The sequence below is a fragment of the Drosophila pseudoobscura genome, chromosome 3, assembly GCF_009870125.1.
Source record: "Drosophila pseudoobscura strain MV-25-SWS-2005 chromosome 3, UCI_Dpse_MV25, whole genome shotgun sequence".
In the NCBI taxonomy this organism is placed as follows: domain Eukaryota; kingdom Metazoa; phylum Arthropoda; class Insecta; order Diptera; family Drosophilidae; genus Drosophila; species Drosophila pseudoobscura.
Window position 1 is genome coordinate 22,725,329 of NC_046680.1, and position 19,288 is coordinate 22,744,616.

A 19,288-nucleotide genomic window follows, 5' to 3' on the forward strand; every position below is an offset into this window, starting at 1 on the left:
CGTTTGCTCTTGTCCACTGTCTCTCCTATTGCCGTGCATGTTTGTTCTTGTCCACTGTCTGTCCCATTGCTGCGTAGGTGCTAGTGGGAGGGTGCGTAGGGAGAGAGACGACTGATGGCACACACCTGCCCACCCCCGCGGAGTAATTTCGTTGGATGACGTGTCGCAATGGAAACAAATCCGCATTCCTACAGAAACCCGACCTATACATATAAAGGATTTCCCCATCAACGACCCTGAAATACACCGAAACATCGACACACGCACACACACTTACGGGGGTTCAACATTTATGGAATTCATTTATTTACATCAGTATTTAAACCATCGTTAAGTCTATTGATATTTTCAGCATAATTAACAGAGCTTGCAGGTGAATTTCCTTAACAGTTTTTTGCAATTTTTTGTGGTTCATTATTCACTAATTTATTGCACGATTACGATTTACACACAATGTGCTTAGTGGCTTACTTAATTAACACATAATCACATACGGCTAAAGTACGGCAACGGAATAGGATAACATTTAACATTTTACGATATAAATATGGTAATGATATTATATATACGATTTGTATGTACAGGAAATGTGTGCCCGTAGGCCGCTATAATAAAATAGAAATTACGAGTATGTCCAATTTTACCATCGCTTTTCCCACTTTTGGGGACATCCAAATTTCCAAAATAATATCCATGGAATGCCACTGGGGAGAGGTGTTGCAAAGGGTGGGGTGCAAGGTGCACAGTGCAAAGGGTTAAAGGGTTACTGGGTTTTCGAGTGGGGTTAGTGCATACACCAAAGTGAGATCAATGGTTCGCTTAGAGCTGCTCGTCGGCCGCCAAGGAGACCACCACCACCTCCTCCTCCTCCAGCAGCTCCACAATCAGTGTGCCTCACCTCTTCTCACTGATGTTGGCCGAACGTCCGGCGGTGGGGCCACTGCCAGCAGCTGCGCCACCATTTCCGTGCTGCAATGGCATCGAGTCCTGGCGGTGGAAGCTGCCACCACGCATAGCTCCGCCTGCGCCTCCGCCTCCGCCTCCTTGATTATTGTTCATGTGCAACGAGGCTCGAAGATTGCCTCCCCCGCCTCCGGTGCCCACGCCCACGTAGGTGGAGCGACGCATCGACATTACGCTGGTGTTTTCCATCATGCCGGTCGCCGTGGAATGCTGCCGGAGGTGCGGCTGTCGCTTGACGCACATGCAGCAGAGATAGCGGTTGAAGTGCTGCCGAAATACGCCGGACACGCAATAGAGTGCCACGGGATTGACGCACGAGTTGAGGAAGCTGAAAATTGAAAAGGCATAACCCGATTTTAGTTCCCATCTAAGTTGCGGAATGATGCTGTAATCGGGCAGAGTCCCACCCCCGGCAGAAGATCCCGCTAATGCTACGAGTATGTGGAGGCCACCCAGTGGTCGTGCCGCATTCCGAGCATAACTTAGTCGGCGTCGCGTCCTCGGAGATGTCTCCTCTAGTTTGTGGAATTTTATTGAAGGGTTCTTATATGGTTTCCGCCCATTTGCATAAAATGTAAATTGCTTTCAGTGCGACGGCGCCCCTCCTCCAGCAACTCCTCCCTCCAACCACCAAATTGCTGAAAAACATTATTTTCAGAGTTTTACGGCGCTAAGTGACGCCCAGAAAAGCTGTCGACAAAAATAAATTTACTAGCAATTCCCACAGCGAGGGATACTCCTCGTATGAAGAGGCGAAGGAGAGTGCAGGCAGGCATAATCTGTTTCAATTAAAAATTCTGCCACAAGCTGCGCCACAGGCAATGCAGGGGAAACCTGTCTGTGCGGGAAAACTTTAAAGAAAAATAAAAAAAGGAGAAGGTGAAGAAAAGCCAGCTGCATTCCTGCCAGCTGGTATATGTATGTGCCCCCATAAATTGTGACCCCTCGAGGAATGCATGCCCCATGCTGGGGATAAAAGAGGAATGTCCCCCAGCAGCAGAACAGCCAGAATTCAGACGAACTGCTGACTCCGCCGGACTGGACTGGAGCCTCACCTCGTGCAGAATCCCACGATGCGAACCATGTGCCAGAAGCTGTCGAAATCCTCCTCGGCGGTGGGGTAGAAATGGTACCACAGCTCGAACACGTAGTACGGAAAGAAGCAAATGAAGAACACTGCAAAGATTTTTAGAGTTTAGAGCCAATTATTGCGCGACTTGCGCTGTGTGTCTGTTTGTGTGCACTTACCGACCACGAAGGCAACCACCATGCGGGCCACATGTCGCCGGGCCCGGGCCTGTGTCCGGCTCTGCACGCTCAGCTGCTCGCCGGGCATGTCGCGGGCACTCATGTGCAGCCGCTTGGCCATCATGATGTACAGCACCGCGATGATGCACAGCGGCACCACATAGTAGATGGAGGCCTTGGCTGCCATCATATACCTGGAAGAGAGACCAGACCAGAACAAGGACCGAAGGTTTGGTTACTTGGAGACAGGATCTCATGTCCAAAGTTGATTAATTTCTCCTGTCCCTTGGGGGTGTCCCTCAGATCGTATAGTACGAGTATCGTAGGAGTTGCCTTGAGTACTTTTGAGTGGGCCGTCCCCCTCCGGAAATCGTTTCAATTTTAATAAGAGGATTTTGGCAAATTCCTAGCATTCCCCGCTCATATACGAGTCCGGATGGAGGACATTCAATTACGCCTAAGCGTTTCGCATGGTCATAAAAAAAGCTGAAAAGTGTATGTGTATGGCTCCGCAACGCTCGTCTGACAAGCTCAGCTTTCCCCATTTTCATGCCATTTTTTTTGGGTCTTACTGCGGTCCGAAGCACGTGCCAGCATCAGGAGCTTTAAACAAAAGACTCCTACCATGCTTGGGCTAGGGGAGGGGAAAGATGCTTTAAATGAGAAATTAGCAAGCAGCGGATCTCCTGCAAATTACATCACAGACGGATTATGTGGTGGCAACAGCAGACGCACTGCTGCACGAAAGGATTTCCCAGGCAGGGCTTCGGGTAAAAGGAGCAAAAGGAGCAGCAGGTGAAAGTGAAAGTTGCATTGGATGGCCCTGGTTCGTTTACATGTGGGGCATGTGGCACGGGCACGGGCATTAATGATTAATGCCGTCTGATGGCTTCCGATTTCCCCTTCCAGCGCCCTGAAGCTTCTGCGGCTTCTGCTTGAGTAAAGATAAGATGGTAAAGTTTTACTCTAACGGCCCCACAGTCATCATAAATTTGGAATCTCCTCCTCCCGAGCGTCACCTTCGAGTTACCACCACTCTACTCCCAGCCAAAGGGAACGGATTCAGTCAAGTGGCCTGGCACTTCTGCTTGATTGGACACCTTGTCCTGTGGGCCTGGCCTGGCCTGCCCTGTAGCATTATCCGTAGACTAAATAAAGCCAAATGAGCCGAACAGATGCCAAATTGGCAAATTGATTGCTGCCGGCGACGTAAGGAGGGCCTAGAAAAACTTTGAGTTCGGAACTCACTTTGCATAAATCTTGGAGCGGAAGGGCGAGCAGACTCTGATGGTGCTGTTTCCGGCGGGCGTAGTCACCGGGTAGACGATGATGTCAGAGACCAGGAACGAGGGCATGCCCAGCAGAATGGCCATGATCCAGATGATCACCGCCGTAAAGACGGTCAGCGGCTTGGTCTGCAAACAAACATGGTAAGACACTGGACATGTCCAATGATGTACGTGCCTCTTCCTCCACTTACCTGCAGCTTTCTTAGGGGATTCACAATGGCACAGTAGCGCTCACCGGACAGGGCCGTCAGCGTGAAGACGGAGACTCCGATGGAGATGTCTTTGAAGAACTCGGTGATGCGACACATGTTCCGCTCAAAGGGCCAGCTCTCCTGCGTGTACACAATCGTGGCCACGGGCACGCACACCAGAATCACGAGCAGATCGGCCAGAGCCAGCGATAATATGTACCTGTAGAGGGGGAAAAACCATTTAGTGCCACTCCTATTCTCATTCTCATTCCCCTTCTCATTCATACATTGTCTGCTTTGCTGTTCACTCACGCGGAAGAGTTCCCTTCTGACTAGAAATTCCTTTGTGTCTGCTCATTCGAAGGGGTTAAACCCTAACACACACAGACACGCTCGGACGCCTCAACTGAAAGGAATGATTTTTTCCAACAGGAAAAAGATGTCGTAAACGATTCGACTGAATGATAACCACCAGTTGAGGGACCAGCATAACTTAAAGTAATATATGAGTACTGTAAAAGTTGTGGAAATAGTTTCGGAATGAGTGAAGTTGGTAGAGCTTCAGGCAGCTACAGGAGTTATACATGAAAACCAGTAGAAACCACAAGACTCTCCCTCTACCATTCGTTGTTCCCATTTAAGTGGCGGTTGAGTGAAAGATTGGAAAAATTTGCGCCTGCCACTCGCCTTGACATTGGCTCTAACAACCTCCAGTGAACCGAGCTTGACTGAGGGAATTGTTAGACATCGCCACTAACGATTGTATGTGACATGAATCAAAATCTTACACATTTGCGGCCCAGTCTAGACTTTGTGTGTGGGAAACGAAGGGCGAACAATGGGCTGCAATGGCCATCGCATCGCAATCACCATTACAATTAGGGAGCCCTTTGATTGCAGCTTCCGAAAAGCCAGCGAAAAGCGACTATTTGCAGGCAATCAGAGCACCTCCACGATGCCACTTCCATTTCCATTTAATGGGAGCTGAATAAAGTACCAGATTCATTCATTTACAAAAGGGGCAAACCGAAAAACGAATTCTTCTTGCGACAGACAGACAGACAGCTGACATTTGCTGGGACACAGAAAGTTTTGATTGAATTTCTATTTGAATTTATTTGAATTTTGCCAGTGACTGAGACTGACGCAAGAGCACATACAGATACAGATACAGATACAGATATAGGAGACAGAGTTTGGTACAAGTTTCGAAAAGTTAATAAACATTTGCCTAGACCATAGCTCTTTCCGCCTCCCCCCTCGTTCCAGCTGTGTCGTCAGCTGTTGGCTTCAGTTATGAAAGAGGCTTAGGGTCTCTGTGGCTCACCCTGCGTATACGCTATGTGTCGGTATCTTTTTGTCAATATATTTACAGAGCGAGTACGAGTACGAGTATCTGCTGCTGTAAAGCTAACAAGGAAATGGCTAAAAACTTTCTCCGCAGAACACGAACTGCGGCAGCTTGTGGATCTCTGAGAAACTAGAGTAACTTGCGGTTGACATTTCCGTGGCTAATTCATTCAGTTTTTTCGGTTTTTTGTATCAGTATATTTAATATTCACGAATCGCAGACAGCATATTGTCACACATTCTGTACATTTTCCCCCGAAAAGTTGGGCATATTTCTTGGCCACTTTTAATTTGGAGGCGGATATACGAGTGCATTCTTCTATTGGAACAATAAAATCAAATACCACTCATAAGTCAGGCCATGAATTTTGAGTGGCTATTCCAGCATTCGTGTTGGGGTGCAACGGAACTCATTTTCGGCTCGAATGAAACATTATTATTTATGGCCCCGGCGAGGGTTGCCCGAGGAGAGACCGCGTACTTCCAAAAGCCACCTCCCACTGTGCGTACGTGGGCGTGTGCGTGAGCGTGCCACTTACGTGTTGGGTATGTTCCGCATGGAACGATGCCGAAAGAAGATGATGACCAGTGTGCCGTTGCCCAGGACGCCCACGATGAAGATGAGCGTGTACAGCACGGTGACAATGTAAGTCTCCGGGCGTTCCAGGACGGGCACATACGGCCCATTGCCGCTGGCATTATGCTGACCCAAAGATGACCCCGCGTCGGCGTCGAGGCTGTCGTTGCCCCCACTCCCACTGTCACTAGCGTTCCCCCCATTGGAGACACCGACTCCGCTCAGATCCAGGGGGGCATATGCCAGACTGGCTGCCAAAGACTGGCTCATGTCCATTAGGGCGGCGTACATGTTTTTACGGGGTAGATGTTGCTGTCCTTTATATCTCTCTGTGATTCCTCTGCTATTCCTTCCACTCTTGTAGTTGTAGTCTGTGTGTTGGTGCTTTTCGGGTGCGTGGCTCTTTATGGGCTCGCTTTCGGCCACTTCCGTTTCCACTAGTCCGCTTTTTGTCGAAATGTTTGCCACTTTTGCTTCCCCCAAGGGCGTCTATGTCTCCAGGAACGTTGCGGTTTGAAGGGTTCGAAGGGTGGTTGCTGCCACAGAGTCGTGTTTTATTTTCCACATTATGCCACAAGAGTTTGCTCGGGCTGGTCTGTTTCCTGTTCGTTGGCGGTGCGATGCGATGCGGTGCTGCAGCGGAAGAGAAAGAGAAAGAATACAAAAACCGTGTCAAATGGTTTTGTGGGCAGGGATTTGAGTAACTTAAACTGAAAATTACTGCATACATCAGGGCAGATGTTGCGCCAGCCCATCCGCATGCATTTGCATTGGCACTTTGCATTTTGCATTACCTATGAAACCCATAAATATTACGCATACGCTGCGTATGTTCATCGGTGTGTGGAAATGGAGATAAAATTTATGATTCGGCAGCTGTGGCATTGTCGTGTTTCTGTGTTTGTGTGTGTGCGTGTGTGTGTCTGTGTGTGCAACTGCATAATAAAGAATCTTCTTAACATGGAATATGGCTGACCATGCGGCTTACGGCGCACGCAATCGGAGTACACGATTCCATCCACAATTGCCTGATAAATTCCTAAAGAATCATCCCTTGAAGCCTGAAGTAGGCAGAAGCAGAGCATCCAATTATTTCGTACTCCTACTTCCCATCCCCTGCCGATTATCTTTCACGCTTTCATGGCGTTCTGTTGTTCTTCCCCTTCGGCAAACTAATAGAAAATCATTCGTGTGGAAGCGCAAATACTTTCAAGTCGCAATCAGACGCATTTATCCCTAAAAAAAAGAGAGAAAACAGGGACTGGCACTGGCACTGACACTCTGGTGGCACATGAGATGGCATAAGCCCGAGCTTAGGTGCGGGGAGGTGTCTGGTGGGGGGGAAGGGGAGCGAGAGCGAGAGCCTGTATGTTTCTTCAATTTCAATTTGATACTAGATTGCTTTAGCAGCCATGGTTGTCATTTGGATGGTTCCCATTGATTTCTATTTCTATTTCGATTTCGTTATTTATTTATTTTTATTGTGACCCACGAGGCGTATGCGTGATTCCCATTCGCCAAGTAGAATTCGCCAACGACTCAATTGATTCTCAGCTCACCAAAAAAATGTAATCAACATGGAGACTCCGAAGTGCACTCACTGCCCGCTCGGGAGCTCTCTGATTGCTGGACGGGCGAACGATGCATTGCCTTCGTTGGGACTCTCACTAAATATTTACGGGTCAGAATTTCCCCAAATTGAATGGTCTTTCGCGAAGGTCATGGATGCCCAAGGAGAGCCTAAAATTGACTTTAAATTGAAGCTGGCCAAACAGCAGAGAAATAATTAATGTTCGGGCCATTAAATTCAGTTCATTCTGCCCCTTGCCGGAAGTTAAACTCCGTCATTCCACCATACACACGAAGTGTGTGCGCCTACATATGTGTGTGTGTGTGTGTGTGTGGTTGACCCAGAGGCCTGTCATTAAACCCATTACACGTGGACGCTCCCGGGCAACGCCACACTGAGGAAGTATTTACCATCCCTTCCTGCAAACCTTTTTCCTATAGCCCACCCGTCAATTGCTGGCAAATGAAACACTCTCTCACTCTCTCGACGATAAATACAATTTCACACAGAAGGAATCTCATGTAATCAGAGGGTCTGATTTTTTATGATTTTCCCTTAGTTATTGTTAGCAACAAAATCCCATGATGTAACAGATGCTGATGGTTGAGTCATCACATTTCCCTTCCGCTTGCATTTACAGACCGGATTCTGATTATGATTTTACCTTAGATGTTCGTACGTAATAATATGCATATTTTTTTTTAAGGGATTAAAGGGATTCCCTGGATTCTCCTGATTCTCTTGATTTTTCGCGGAAAATAAAACTAACGCCCATCCCCCCCACTGCTGTCATAAATTCTATTCGCCAGTCAATTATTTATGCCACTAAAAAACTTGTCGAAAAAAGCTTCTGGAAAAGGCAAAGAATACATCAGAGCCACCCACCCCAAAGGCGGAAAGGGAGGAAGAAAAGTTTTTCGCTTTCGTTTTTCTACAGATGAAAAGTTTCGAATTAGTTTTTGGAGCAGATAAAGAGCGAAAGCGAAAGTGGAACTGGGAGCCGAGAAAAAGTTAAAGGCTCCGCCTTCGACATGCGATGGAGCGGAGCACTGATCCCAGGGGAGCCAGAGGAAAGTCCCAATGGGCTGTAATCTTCGAAGAGAAATGATTAAGCTTCAGCGCTGACCTCAATCAATTTAATTGAATTCCATATACCACACTACCATACTATGTACATATTTTGCAATCATTAATTCCATTTTTTGGCTTAAAGTCTTTTGCCGTTTCTTTTGCTATTCTGTCGGCTTTAGAGGGCGCAGGATTGGTGGTCTGAAACCCAGCCGTGGAGCCCCCGTCAAAAGGTGTTTTCGGGTAACAGCATTTATTTATGGCCTAGGCCTGTATGCTTCACAGCCAGAATCTAAATATGCTACGGAGCCAGGCAATTACAGTTCTCAGAAGGGGCGATTCCGTGGGCACCCCGTTGCCAGGATGCCAGGATGCCAGGATGCCAGCGGTGGCCCCCTGCTGCGATCTCCGACAGAAGCCGCAGAGCGAGACAAAGTCGGGATAAAGCATCTTGTTGGTTAGATAAATCATGAGGCAAACATAATTTAATACAATTGCGTGCGTGGATGGCTGGTTGGCTGCCTGGTTTTATTTTTTTTGTATCTCGTATCTGTATCTGAGGCAACGCGGCATATGTGTAATGCTGCATGCAGGTTAATCATACGCCGCGTAGACGGCGCAGTCAAGCCGAATAACACGTCCGGCAGGAGTTGCGATCTTAAAGAGAGCCTCGCGCAGGCTTTAAGGAACAGGATTTTAGGGGACTTTTTCAGAGAAAGACCTGGAGAAAGAGCTCGGAGCTGTAAGCTCTCCTAATTAGAGCCGAAAATAAAGGCTGCCATACGGAAGGAAGGACGTTCTGCTGCTTAATGCGCGCTCGAAGGTCCGCCCATTATGTAAATTTCCACCATCCCAGCCCCATCCATCCACCAATCCATTTTTCCCGCTGGCAACGAAAAATATTGACAAAATTATGCGACATCGTCGCTCAGGCGCCAGAGGGCAGAAGGAAGGAATTTGTCCAGCCGTTTGTCGTGATGGAGAGCCTGATATAAATGACATAGATGGACAGATAGAGGGATAGACAGATAGACGGATGGTGATTAGACGAAACAACAGCCAGGGAAAAGAGTGAGTGTGTTGCCAAGCATCAGGCAGTAGGCGAAGACTTTCCCATTGAGTGATTACTTCACTTGTAATAAACTTGTCCAACAATTCCCATAGCAAAATCCACTTTAGTATCCATCATTCAGCAGTAAAATCCACAGTATGTCGAAGCGCGTGAGCATCATTCTACCCGGGGAGATGGAGCTGCCGCCGCCGCCGCCGCCGCTGCCGCCGCCCTCACCTCTGCCAGCGAAACTGAAGTTCCGATCGAAAAGCAACTTGAAGAGGCCTTCCATCAGCCTCTTGAAGACGCCTGGCACCCTGAAAATTACGTCCAGCGATCTGCCAACCAGCCAAAGTACCAGGACTACACAGCAGACGACGTCGAGCGACTTACCAAGCACCATCAGCACGAGGAGTCTTCCGCAAAGGACGTCTAGCGATCTCCCGAGCACCGTCAGCACGTGTACCGCCATGCAGATGACCTCCAGCGGTCGGTCCTCCAGCAGTCGCAATTACTTCAGGGATCCCACAAACACCACTACAGCTAGGATGAAGACCGAGAACCGCATCGCTAGCGCCGTTGGTTCCGACGAGCAGGAAATCTCGCAGAGCGACACATCGCAGATTGGGTGGCTTTCGGTCAGGACCTCCATTAAAAATTTCCTGGAGAATACGATCGGTGTGCTGGGTGCAGGGTCCGCTACCTCCATCATAAAGTTCCTTAGTCACTTCAGGGGGGATAGCCACAATCCGAGTCGCGATTCCGAGACCATTCCCGCTGAAAGATCTGGCCACACCAGCCCCAAACCCGAATACCTGACTCTGTTCCGCAGGGAGAAGGCTGACTCTGAGACCGAGGACTTGAGCTCAGTCCGCCTGGATCTGGACAGTAGCACTGGAGAGACGGACTTCTGCTCCAGTTCTCAGCCATCTGTGATTTCTGTGAAGACGCCCTTGAGAGTGGAGGTTCTTCCGAAGTCCAGTCGTAAGTCCCTGGCTAGGGTGAGAAGGAGAAGCTCCTCCAATTCCCGCCGGAACCTGCCGTCGTTTGCTTTCGCGCTGGTCAGCGCCGACGAAACCATTAATAGCCAAGAGGAGGCAGAGCCAAAGACCCCCAAAGACACCACAGATCCATCCAGTGGCACCAAAGGCATCTCCGAGCCGCCCCCCAGCTGTGCCACCTACGATGAGCGCTGCTGCTGTTGCCATTGCGTACACATGCGGCGTGCCGTGAAGCAGGCCGAGTTCCTGGCCTCGGACGAGGGCAAGCGTCGGCTGGAAATGAAGATGGCGGCCAAGGACTTCTTCTTGGACATCAATGCTATGTCTATAGTGCGCGAGCGGATCCTCTGCGATCTGCACGGCATCGGCCCGAAGCAGCCTTCCCCGCGGGTCAGCTACCCCCTTGCCATCACCGACGCCCGCCGAATGGACGCGGGCTCGCTGGCTCTCGAGTGGTTCGTGCACGACTACAGCGACATCGACCACTACGACATCTACGCGGACAATGTCCTGCGCCGCAGCATCTACAATCCGCAGACCATTAAAACAATCCTTCTGGACATAGATGTGTCCACGCCGCACAAGCTGCGGATGCGCCCGATTCCTGTCCAGGGCCGCGGATCGGGCGCCAGGCCAGAGGACAAGCTGGTGCTGCAGCTGCGGGAGGGCGGGCTGGATGGCGTGACGGCGGGAACACTGTGCGATTGCCTCAAGCCGAAGAAGACGCCAAATTGGGAGTGCAAGTCGTTGGTGGACTTTTGGACCGACAGCGAGTTTCTCTACCTTCCCGCCCAGCGCACTCGATCCTAAGCAAATGTCCCTGATTAGAGCCCCCTAATAAATAATGATTACGATGTTGAAATCGGGGATTGGTTTTGCCAGAGGAGCAGCTGCGTGCTGCCGTAATTGATTACGTTAATTTCGGCCAACTGCTGACTAATCACCCGACAAGAGTCTTGCAAATCGTCCTTTGATGGGGTGTTGGGCATCTCGTGTTGGCTGTCCCTCTCTGCCACCTGTTTCTATTGCTCCAAGGGGGATACGCATACCCATACCTATACCATGGCCCATATCCCATCGCTCACAGACAGCGTCTGCTGTCGACTTTATTTAAAAATTTATCGTAATCTCTGTAGAAGGATGGGAAGCCTCTTTCCTCAGGGACTCCGATGATGAAGCTGTGTGTGCCTATATCGGTGGCCAACAGCCAGCAGTCGCCACAGACTAGAACTCAGAACGCGTCTGGTGATGAGGGGCGATACTGGTACTGGTACTGGCACTGGCACTGGTACTAGGGTACTGGCATTCCGGAGGCTGACGTAGGCATTTCTTTCTGGCGGCGGATCTGTCAGTGATTTCGGTTACGATGTGGCGTGATTAATTATTTGGCAAATATTTGAAATAGCCCCACTCTCGACCTCTTCCGCTCTTCCGCTTTTTCGCTATTTTGCTTTTTCATTCGCTTTTGCTGGCCAGCTGGCGCTTCTGGTATGGAAATTTAATAAAACACCACAGCAAGAGAGAAGAAAACTCATATTTTCCCAGAGAGAATAAATAGTGAGAGAAAGCCTCTAAGATGATAAGTATTTTAATTAATTTTCGCTTGTGTTCCGACGCATAGGCATTCTTCTGGTCATGTGATGTACAGCTGTGACGTACACACACCGACCCACCTCTTTGCCCACACTTATTGGCCAACTTTTTCCCGTTGAGAATATTTGGTGTTAGCGTTGTTCTGGTTCTCCACTCTCAAGTCCCCACTTCCCTGTGGCGCGTGATGGCTCTCGAAATAAACAAGATTCTGCGGGCGGGCATCGTACTTCAATTCCCCATATATTTTTCTTATTTTGTATTATTTTCAATTATCGAAGATATTTTCCAGTTCATTTTGTACGCTCTCAAACATAATGTTTCTTCCGTTCGCTCTTCCTCGCTCCCCTCTGTCGATGCTTTGCACCCTGCCACGCGGAATATACGTATACGTAATTTTTTTTATAGTCACATCTCGGGGCGCACTTCCAATTAGTTTTTATGGTTATTATCATGCTCTGACCCTCCTGCCCGCTACAGTATCCCTACCCTCTGTGCCCTCTGCTGCCGTAATGTGCTGCAAGCAGTTGGCCAAATATTTTAATTGATTTCATGTGGGAAAAGCCAGAAAGCTGCCCCCCCTTCTGCCCGAATGCTGACTAAAGACTTGTGTAAATATTTAGTGCACTGCTGTACTGGCGGACAGATAGACAGGCCATCCCTGTCCATCAGCGTGAGATGTTTACCGCGAGTGCGATTACGAGTGTGGTTTGGTCAGTGTCAGTCCATTACCATCTCATCCGATGGTAGATCCGTCTCGGATATGTAATACTTTTCCCACACAATAGTTCCAAAAGCTGCTTATGTTTTGTCTACCAGCAAACACTTTATCAAGAAGAGTAGAGGGTAAGAGCAGACGAACCCATACAGGGATAGTATTTGGAGTAGATGCTGTTGTACATATCATGAGAATCGCTTAAATTTTTGTAGATCGTAGGGAACCCCTTAAAGCCACATATTGTATCTTCTCCACGTTTTTTTTGCCGTTGCATGGGACAAACCAAACCCCTTTTTTTAGCTGGAAATCGGAACTGTGTTACGTTGCCCTGGCATCCACTCGAAAATTCATTACAAATTGTTTAACTATGACAAGTGGGTCTCCTGCGGGCCATGTCTCACCGATTGTTAGGGCGTGGGTGTGGTGCCTGTCGAATGAACATATCTCTGACCCCTTGCTCTCCTCTTTCCACCCTTTTTCCGTCGCCTGTCAAATACATTTGATGCATGGGAATGGGCAGAGAGTGCGATTCAATTGAATTTTCGCGATGCTCGCTTGTCTGCCAGGAATAGGAAAGTGGAAAATCGAATGGGGTATAGGTTATGGAGTATGGGATGGCGAAGAGGGTACGAAAAGCAATGAGAGATGGGCACACACATAGAAGCAGTAAAAGTGAGGGATAGGTCACACACACGCACACGCACACAGAGATAGGGATGCTGATCAGGAGCCCTGACAGGAACACGCATGTAAGCACACAAACAAAGAGGATTGGAGCGGAAAACCAAAGAATGGCAGACAGGGGATACATGAATGAGGGATAAGATACTGATATGAGAACAGGAATGTGGGGAGAAGAAGAATATTCACAGAGGAAGAACTTTGCCTATTGATTATCCTGCTCTCTCTTTGTCGAAATCCATCAAATGCTGTCGTGGGTTATCCTCTAAAATTGTTCGAAAATTATAAGCCAATCCACTGGGAGCATCTCCGGAATGTCCCCTGAATGAAGCGTGCCATATGGTATGCCCCTGAGCGTAGGGAAACTCCATTCGGGTTCCCAGCAGGTTGCGGCTTGTGGCTTGTGTCTTGCGGCTAAGCTTTGTGCCAATTTTGGTCAGCCCCAAATAAATTAGGCCCCAAATGAGCAAAGAAAAGCTGGGAAGCGGGAAATGAAAGCAGTTCTCCAGACCAATGGTATCGGAATTGAATGGCAATCTTATGCAAATTAATCAGTTGCTCTTTTATTTGATTTTTTCTCCCTTTTCATTTGCATTTTCCCCCTCTGCATTTCCTTGGAAATAAATGTGCGACGAACAATGGCGATTGCGACTGCGATTACGACCGAATTGTGGAACTCGAAAAAGAATAAAAGATACACGAAACAAGATACAAACATCTTTCTTTAGCAGCTCCTTGAGATTATTTATGGCCCTCTGTGGTTCGGACACGCAGAACGATTTTATGATAAATGACCCGATTTAATCATCGAGCAAGAGCGGGTGCTCCCTGGGAATGGTATGGAGGCATGGAAAGGGTAAAGGATTACCTCTTAATTCACCTCCCGCTGTGACGTCAACGCGAGTCCGTGAGAGAGACGACTCTGATTTCCCACTGATATTTAACAGACCCTACCTGACGCCCCTGGGGAGTGCCAGGGGCAGAGCTTTCCTTCTTGATTAATTGAGTCCCCTGTTGTCCATCGAATCATCATCAGCAATAGCAGCGGCAGCATCATCGTGCCTCAACCAGTTGATCCCGATGTGACAACATTTGCAAAAACATTTCATGGAAAGTCAGCTCCATAAATCATTCGACGGGGCTGCGGTCGGATCGGGGGACATTAGCAAACAATCCATAGGAACCACCGCAGGAGAAGGTTCATTTATCAATCACTAGTGGAATCACAAAGACAAACAGAATTCCAGGAACTGAGTAATAGCAATAACGTGTCCCCAAACAGGTGTATCCTGTCGCTGAATAGATGAATAAGCGCCCACGCACCTGTCAACGAAATACGCGAGGTTGCCAACTCCATTTGCCTCTATTGACAGCCCGTCAGCGTCTGAATTCGTTCTCGAAAGTCGATCTGGCTCAAAGCCCATCTCTTTCATATAATTTAATTTCCTATTTATGTCAGGCATTCTCCTGTACCATTCTCGATTCTCGATTCTCCAGATGGTGGACTGACTGCAACGGTAATTGAATTCTCCCGCATGACCGACAGCTGCAGCCAAATGACACTGAAGGCTGCCTGACAGAGCGATGGACAAGTGATTGTTATATGCCGACAGGAGATGAGAGACTTTTCAGGTATCAGTGAAGACCAGAAAAAAAGAACGACCAGAAGGATGGCCGCAGCTGAATCAGTAATCAGATGGGACCCTCCTAATGGACACCTTATGGGCTTCATTTGGGGAATGGATAAGGCAGCTGTCGGAAACGGTGCCCACTGCATATTCATCAGTTAATAGATGCTTCCGCAACGGAGGCATAATTAGGCTCGACTCTGGACCATCACCCATCAGCACTGCATAATTACAGCAGAGAGTCCTGGGCGTCCTGGGTGTCCTGGGTGTCCTGGGTGCCCACCCCTGCCGTATGGCCATTAATAATCAGCGCGGACATTAATCAGTTTTATATGGCAAATTAATTTCAGAGCCTTGGCTTACGCATAGCCCGGGATAACCAGCGTGAACTGAGCCAAATAGAAATTTGCTTTAAAGTTGGAACATCGCAAAATCAGAGCCAAATAACGGATGAAAAGAAGCGGAAATCATAGCTACAGAATCCTGCAGAATTATAAACATGGTACTGGAACCCCACCATCAAAGACCATTAAGTTTAAGAGCTTACCATCCGGTGATACGGTTCTGAATCGCCATGGAATTCAATAAGATGTTCGGAATGTCCCCATCAATAAATCAGGTCTGGATCCGAAAACAAAAGTTGCTCACGCATTTATGTATGAGACGTGTATATACTATATAGAGACCAGACCCCATAAATATCCATTTCGGGGGACACGCATTGACATTGTGTTGGGGGGCAAATAAAATGTAATTTATTAACGCTTACGCGGCGCGAGATTGAAAAGCGTGGAAAGCCTGGGAAACGGCATGAAAATACAGTACACCTGATGGAGGGATAAATCAAAATTTGTGGCATTCAAGGGAGGAGCCCTATCCCCATTTTTGTGGGCAATTAATAGGGCCTAAGTGGGAATGTTGAAAGCCAGCAACTTCTCCAGGAAAATCTGTTCCTATTGCCGCGAAAGTTTCCACGCAAGAGTCTGCTGCTGTTTGCGATTAATTGAGGCATACTTGGGGCAGTGGAAAACATTGAAACTTTTCCCATTAGAGTGAAGCATAACAGTTGAATATTGGCCGATTCAATGAGCCAGTTTTACTCAATACGTGTCTCCGTTAAGCTGCCTTCAAAGACGGATTATCGGGTTTCTGCATTGAACTGTCTTCCATTAACATAAACCAATTGAAGAGCCATCACTCTCCGGCTCTCTAGTGGCTGGATCTGTCGTCGCCATCAAAAGGATGCAAATGATATCATAATCCACATCCATTAGTGACTGACGGATAGACACTGTCAGAACCAACTTTAAAGCTCGTACATACAGAACTTTTTGGGTGGATTAAACCCTTTCGACCCACGAACATCGGAGGGAGAGGGGAGAGTGTTTTGGTCGTAATCAAATGATAGTCAAGTGCAGGCGATGAGCGAATGTGGCCCTGTGGGCACATTACGAATACCCAATTTGTGCGCGCTTTCCCAATTTTATTAACCGCAAAACTTTTCTGCCAGAGGATGGGACGAGCGTGTTCCAGCGGTGAAGGGATTACAATAAGCATATTTGTCCCAGGATACCCAGCAAAACATGTGGTAGAGCATATCAGGATGCGGAGACTGGCACCTCTTGTTCTACATCTGCCATTAAGATTGAGGGGTATTCCCCGTATCGGATCCCCAATAGATTGCGTTTCCCTTCTGGAAAGTTTTTTGAATTAATTTACGCGCCACAGAGCAACATGTCGCATGCGTGATAATTTCCATTGTGGCGCCACAAACAAACAATTGCGAAGCCAAAAGCGAAATTAACACAAAAATATACACTAATTGAGCACATTCGTGTGGCTGGTAGCCTGCCCCGGGGATATATCTCTCCGTGTCTCTGTATCTGGCAGTGATTGCGATACCTAATTACCCATCCATCCACCCATACACATCCTTCATCCTTCACCCATCATCCTGCACCTGTAACCGACCCAGATGTGGCTGGGCTGACAAATTTGATCTGATCATTGCTGATGAGTGTGCCCCCGACACGTTCCGGATGGAGAGATGACTGATTGACTTATGCTAATTTCCTGTTTCCAGCCACGCCTCCCCTCCACGCCACCGACTCATTGATGGATCAGCCACAAAATGTGGCACTAACACGGACACGGATACGGAATCCAATTTGGCCTGGCATTGGTTAAGCGGCATCATCGTGGGGCCATTTTACAGTTCCATTTTCCAGCTGCCTCTTATCTCAGAATATGCAAAACTGTTCCTTTTTCTGCTATGCCGCAAACAAGGAGCGGAATACCCAACAGGCAAACAACAAAGATTGGCTACAATGTGGTCTCTTTGTCTCCAAGTCGGAGCGAAGTTCGGGCCAAGTTAATTAGATTCCGGGGTCCCGACCCCCCCGCCGCTGGCCTAATGAGCGAAATTGTGGCGCACAAACAGGCGCCCGTCTGAAGGAGGAGCCTCTGCGACCTCCCTCACATACTGACCCCCGCCAACCGCGAGCGTCTCTTCTTTGGGAGATGAGAGTGTTAGGAGCATCTTCCCTAAGTTATGGAATACTTGGATACTAAAATGTTTCTTTAGTTTTGACATGGCTTCCTTTTCGAAATGCATGGGGGACTAATTTAAGGAATTTGAAAGCTCCTTAAAGTGCTTCCTGTTGGGAATTTAATTTATTTTGAATTTTTGATCGGTAAGAGCTCATATGCCCTTAAACTTTATATCAAAATATTGTTCTCAGTTGGTTTGCCAAATGATTTTCCTGTATTCCGCAAGCATTTCTCTTATGTTAAATTAATTTTTTGTTGAAACTTTTTCCCCTTCAGACAAAGAGTTTTGTTGTTGTTTCACTCTCTTGCAAGTAAATAATTAAAATCTCCGCAATGGCATGTCAACGCAGAAAAATTTCAAGAGGGGCAACCTGCAAAGAACTTTTACCCTTCCGTTGGTATTCGGGAAAAAAATACAAATTTTTTTCCAGAGGATGTGGCAAAGCACTTAGAGCCAAATAAGAAAAGAAAAAAAATGTAAAGCCTTTTAAAATATAATGTCCATTTTTGATATGAAAAACTTCAGGCGACTTCTGAATGATCTCTGGATGTGTGTGCCGTGCCGTACCCCATGAACTTTCCGCCAAATACTTACCTCTGACTAATGGAGGGAGCAGGAGGGTGCCCAGACGATGCTTGTCTTATTTAAACACTTGTCTTGTCTCCAGTTGAATTGAATTGTTTGCCAGTCAAAGGCAGGGACCTAAACTTGGCACTTGGAACAAACGAAAGTATTTGGTTTGGCACTCGTCAAGGCCCAGGGCGCTTCAAAAGAAAATTCTCTTGAGACACTGAGGAATGCGAAATATTCTGTTGATATTCTGGTTTTCAAATACTTTTACTTCACGGCGGAGAAGAACCGATACGACGACTGCTTCAGGCGAATCCGTTCACAGGACTAACTCGGCAAAGTCGTCGGAACCGGCGCGGCGCCCAAGTCTGCGACTCCCGAAATGCTTGTCCCCCGAAATACGTTCCACATGTGGCACACAGATAAAAGCGCGCCAAAGCTAGAACAGAGACCGAGAATATAGTATCCACCACGTGCGTGGCAGAGCGCAGGCGCCGGCAACTGTGGATCCCAATCGGTGTTCCCCTGCCTCTGCCCCTTCCCCACTTGGCAGCCATCTGTTGCCTGCCTTCGACTGTGAATTTCATTCATGAAACGAGTGTTTCCCCCCGCTCTCAATGGAAATTTGTTTTGGCAACGGCAACAATTTTTATACAAATGTTTTCTTGATATTGTTATGTGCTTGTTATACCCTGTAATGGGAGAGCAGAAGGGTGTGTACTGTTATTGGTAGGTAGTTTTTAGGTTAGTTTTTAAGTCTTAAACCAAAAGGTATTCAGAGTAAACCATTATATTATAAGAGAAAAATAGGACCAAGCCAAAATAGATATGATGACATGACGATTTCTACCAGTCGGGTTATCATACGAGTATATCATCCTTTTTATTCTTCTCCTGCTTGAGGTCTGCTTTGATGGTTAGGACTTTCTGGCCTCGAACAATGGGGGTATGTGTTTAGTAGTTGCCCCCAGGAATGTGAGGGCGACAAAATGATGGCCAACGAAAATAACTCTGTGAAAATCACATCGACTCATCGACCTTATCATGTGTTTCCAAGCGAATAGAGTGTCATTTGATAAGAAAAGATCCCCAGATCAAACTGATCAAACTGGACAGTACACCGATGTGGTGTTGCCAAGCGAAAGGCGAGGAGAACCCATGGGAACAGACATAAAAGGGCTTTGTACATCTACTTTGTATACACAAATAAGCATGTGTGGTGGTGTGTTTTATAGGAACCAG

At 47.7% G+C, this 19,288-nt stretch overlaps 2 protein-coding genes across 5 annotated transcripts; one reads left to right on the top strand and one right to left on the bottom strand.

The window, feature by feature from the left end:
* Positions 1-264: 264 nt before the first annotated feature.
* CCHa2-R (CCHamide-2 receptor) lies at positions 265-18,406 on the bottom strand. 4 transcript variants are annotated; one of them, XM_001361995.4, is made up of 7 exons: positions 18,071-18,406; positions 5,581-6,251; positions 3,692-3,911; positions 3,460-3,626; positions 2,212-2,405; positions 2,019-2,139; positions 265-1,291 (listed from the first exon to the last, which is right to left on the bottom strand). In XM_001361995.4, the coding sequence occupies exons 2-7, from the start codon at positions 5,907-5,909 to the stop codon at positions 895-897; spliced, it is 1,428 nt and encodes a 475-aa protein (XP_001362032.2). In that variant the 5' UTR covers positions 5,910-6,251; positions 18,071-18,406; the 3' UTR covers positions 265-894. The 4 variants fall into 4 exon arrangements, 3 of the variants coding, with proteins under 3 accessions (XP_001362032.2, XP_033234149.1, XP_033234150.1); XM_033378258.1 differs by lacking the exons at positions 5,581-6,251; positions 18,071-18,406 and adding an exon at positions 4,480-4,820; XM_033378259.1 differs by lacking the exons at positions 5,581-6,251; positions 18,071-18,406 and adding an exon at positions 3,979-4,819.
* Positions 9,367-11,170, top strand: LOC4805673 (endochitinase A). The gene has a single exon (XM_001361996.4). It carries the CDS (start codon positions 9,466-9,468, stop codon positions 11,116-11,118), a length of 1,653 nt encoding a protein of 550 aa, XP_001362033.3. The 5' UTR covers positions 9,367-9,465; the 3' UTR covers positions 11,119-11,170.
* Positions 18,407-19,288: the final 882 nt, after the last annotated feature.

Bases quoted from the DNA above. Each gene is read 5' to 3' on its own strand.
- CCHa2-R (XM_001361995.4), bottom strand. From the start codon at position 5,909: ATGTACGCCGCCCTAATGGACATGAGCCAGTCTTTGGCAGCCAGTCTG. The intron at 2,140-2,211 runs GTAAGTGCACAC...AAATCTTTGCAG, and splicing joins GGTGGTTGCCTTCGTGGTCG to TGTTCTTCATTTGCTTCTTT. The intron at 1,292-2,018 runs GTGAGGCTCCAG...TTCAATTTTCAG, and splicing joins ATCGTGGGATTCTGCACGAG to CTTCCTCAACTCGTGCGTCA.
- LOC4805673 (XM_001361996.4), top strand. From the start codon at position 9,466: ATGTCGAAGCGCGTGAGCATCATTCTACCCGGGGAGATGGAGCTGCCG.